Genomic DNA, 1536 nt, shown 5'->3' on the forward strand with positions numbered 1-1536 from the left:
ATTATTCATACACTTATACAAGCCATCAAAAAATTCATAAAAAAGAGGAAACAAAATGCCCTCCATTTTAATTACTGGCAGCAACCGCGGTATTGGCTTAGAACTAGTGCGTCAATACCTTGCTCAAGGCTGGCAGGTTTACGCTACTGCACGCCATCCAAAAACAGCGACCGAACTACAGCAATTAGCACAAAATAATCCAGAGCAATTAAACATTTCTCAGTTTGATGTGACCAACGCAGAACAACGCCATGCCTTAATGACTAAATTAAAAGGCATCCCTTTAGATGTGCTGATAAATAACGCAGGCGTTTATGGACAAAACAATGCTTCTTTTGGCAATACCGATGAAGACAAATGGCTTGAAACCCTACGCATTAACACCATTGCGCCCATGAAAATAATGGAAGCCTTTGCAGAAAATATCACCTTAGGCGAGAAAAAAGTGATTGCCAGCATAAGCAGTAAAATGGGCAGTATGGATGATAATAGCTCAGGTGGTAGTTACGTTTACCGCTCCAGTAAAGCCGCACTGAATGCAGTAATGGTTAGCGCTGCACGTGACTTGAAGTCTGCGGGAATCACCACCGTGATTCTGCATCCTGGCTGGGTACGTACCGACATGGGAGGTTCTAGCGGGGAAATCACTGCACAACAATCAGTCGAGCGTTTACGTGCTATTTTACGATGCCGCTCGTTTAGAAAATAGTGGTAACTTTTATGATATCGATGGCACTATCATTCCATGGTAGGGTAGTGCTATAAAGAAAATGCACGACACCTCAAAACAAACCTCGCAGAGTATCCTCTAACCCCGAAGCATCAACACCCCATAAATCTATCCCCAAACCCATCAGTACCATTCCAGAAAGAAAACCAATGATAAGCATTAGCGGTATCCAGACCCAATCTGGAAGATTCATCTGTTGTAATTTCCAATTAGACAATGAACTTGTTCCACGATTACTCAACTTCTTTTTATTCCTAACCACCTTATTCTTAGCTTGTTCCTGAATGATATTACGCGCGGCTCGAATCGCTTCCACCGTTTCTTTTTTATTTGATGTTTTTAGCTTTGCTTTCGGTGGTTCTATTAGCATATCAAAACCGCGAATAAAATCATTCACCGTTGCCAAACGATGCTCTTTCGGCAACGACATACCTTGTTCTAAATTCGTCCATTGCAAGTCATTAAGGCTTTCAATACGTTGAGGACGCATTTTATTCAGTAAAGCACTGACACTATTGCTCCCGCCAAAAGGGTGTTGCCCGCTCAATAAGTGGTAGCAAATACAGGCTAAAGAGAACACATCATCTTGTTCAGATATAGCCCTACCAAAACACGCATCTGGACTAGCATAAATAGCATCTTGGTTCGGCACAGTAGCGCTATTTTCAATATCTTTTTCTAACTGGCGATGTTTGGCGGACACATACACGCTATCCAATAAAGCTATATAGCCATCATCAGTGATATAAATAGAATCAACCCCCAGACGCCCATGATTAATGCCACACTCTTTGAGATGGGTTAAT

At 41.9% G+C, this 1536-nt stretch overlaps 1 protein-coding gene across 1 annotated transcript; it reads left to right on the forward strand.

Moving 5' to 3' along the window:
* Positions 1–47: 47 nt before the first annotated feature.
* LOC106820390 (C-factor-like) lies at positions 48–668 on the forward strand (the record flags this gene model as incomplete). Its single annotated transcript, XM_014824912.1, has 1 exon — positions 48–668. A coding segment is annotated over one exon (621 nt), but the record flags the coding sequence as incomplete, so codon positions are not given.
* Positions 669–1536: the final 868 nt, after the last annotated feature.

Source organism: Priapulus caudatus, unplaced genomic scaffold (assembly GCF_000485595.1).
Source record: "Priapulus caudatus unplaced genomic scaffold, Priapulus_caudatus-5.0.1 Scaffold12561, whole genome shotgun sequence".
Lineage (NCBI taxonomy): Eukaryota > Metazoa > Priapulida > Priapulimorpha > Priapulimorphida > Priapulidae > Priapulus > Priapulus caudatus.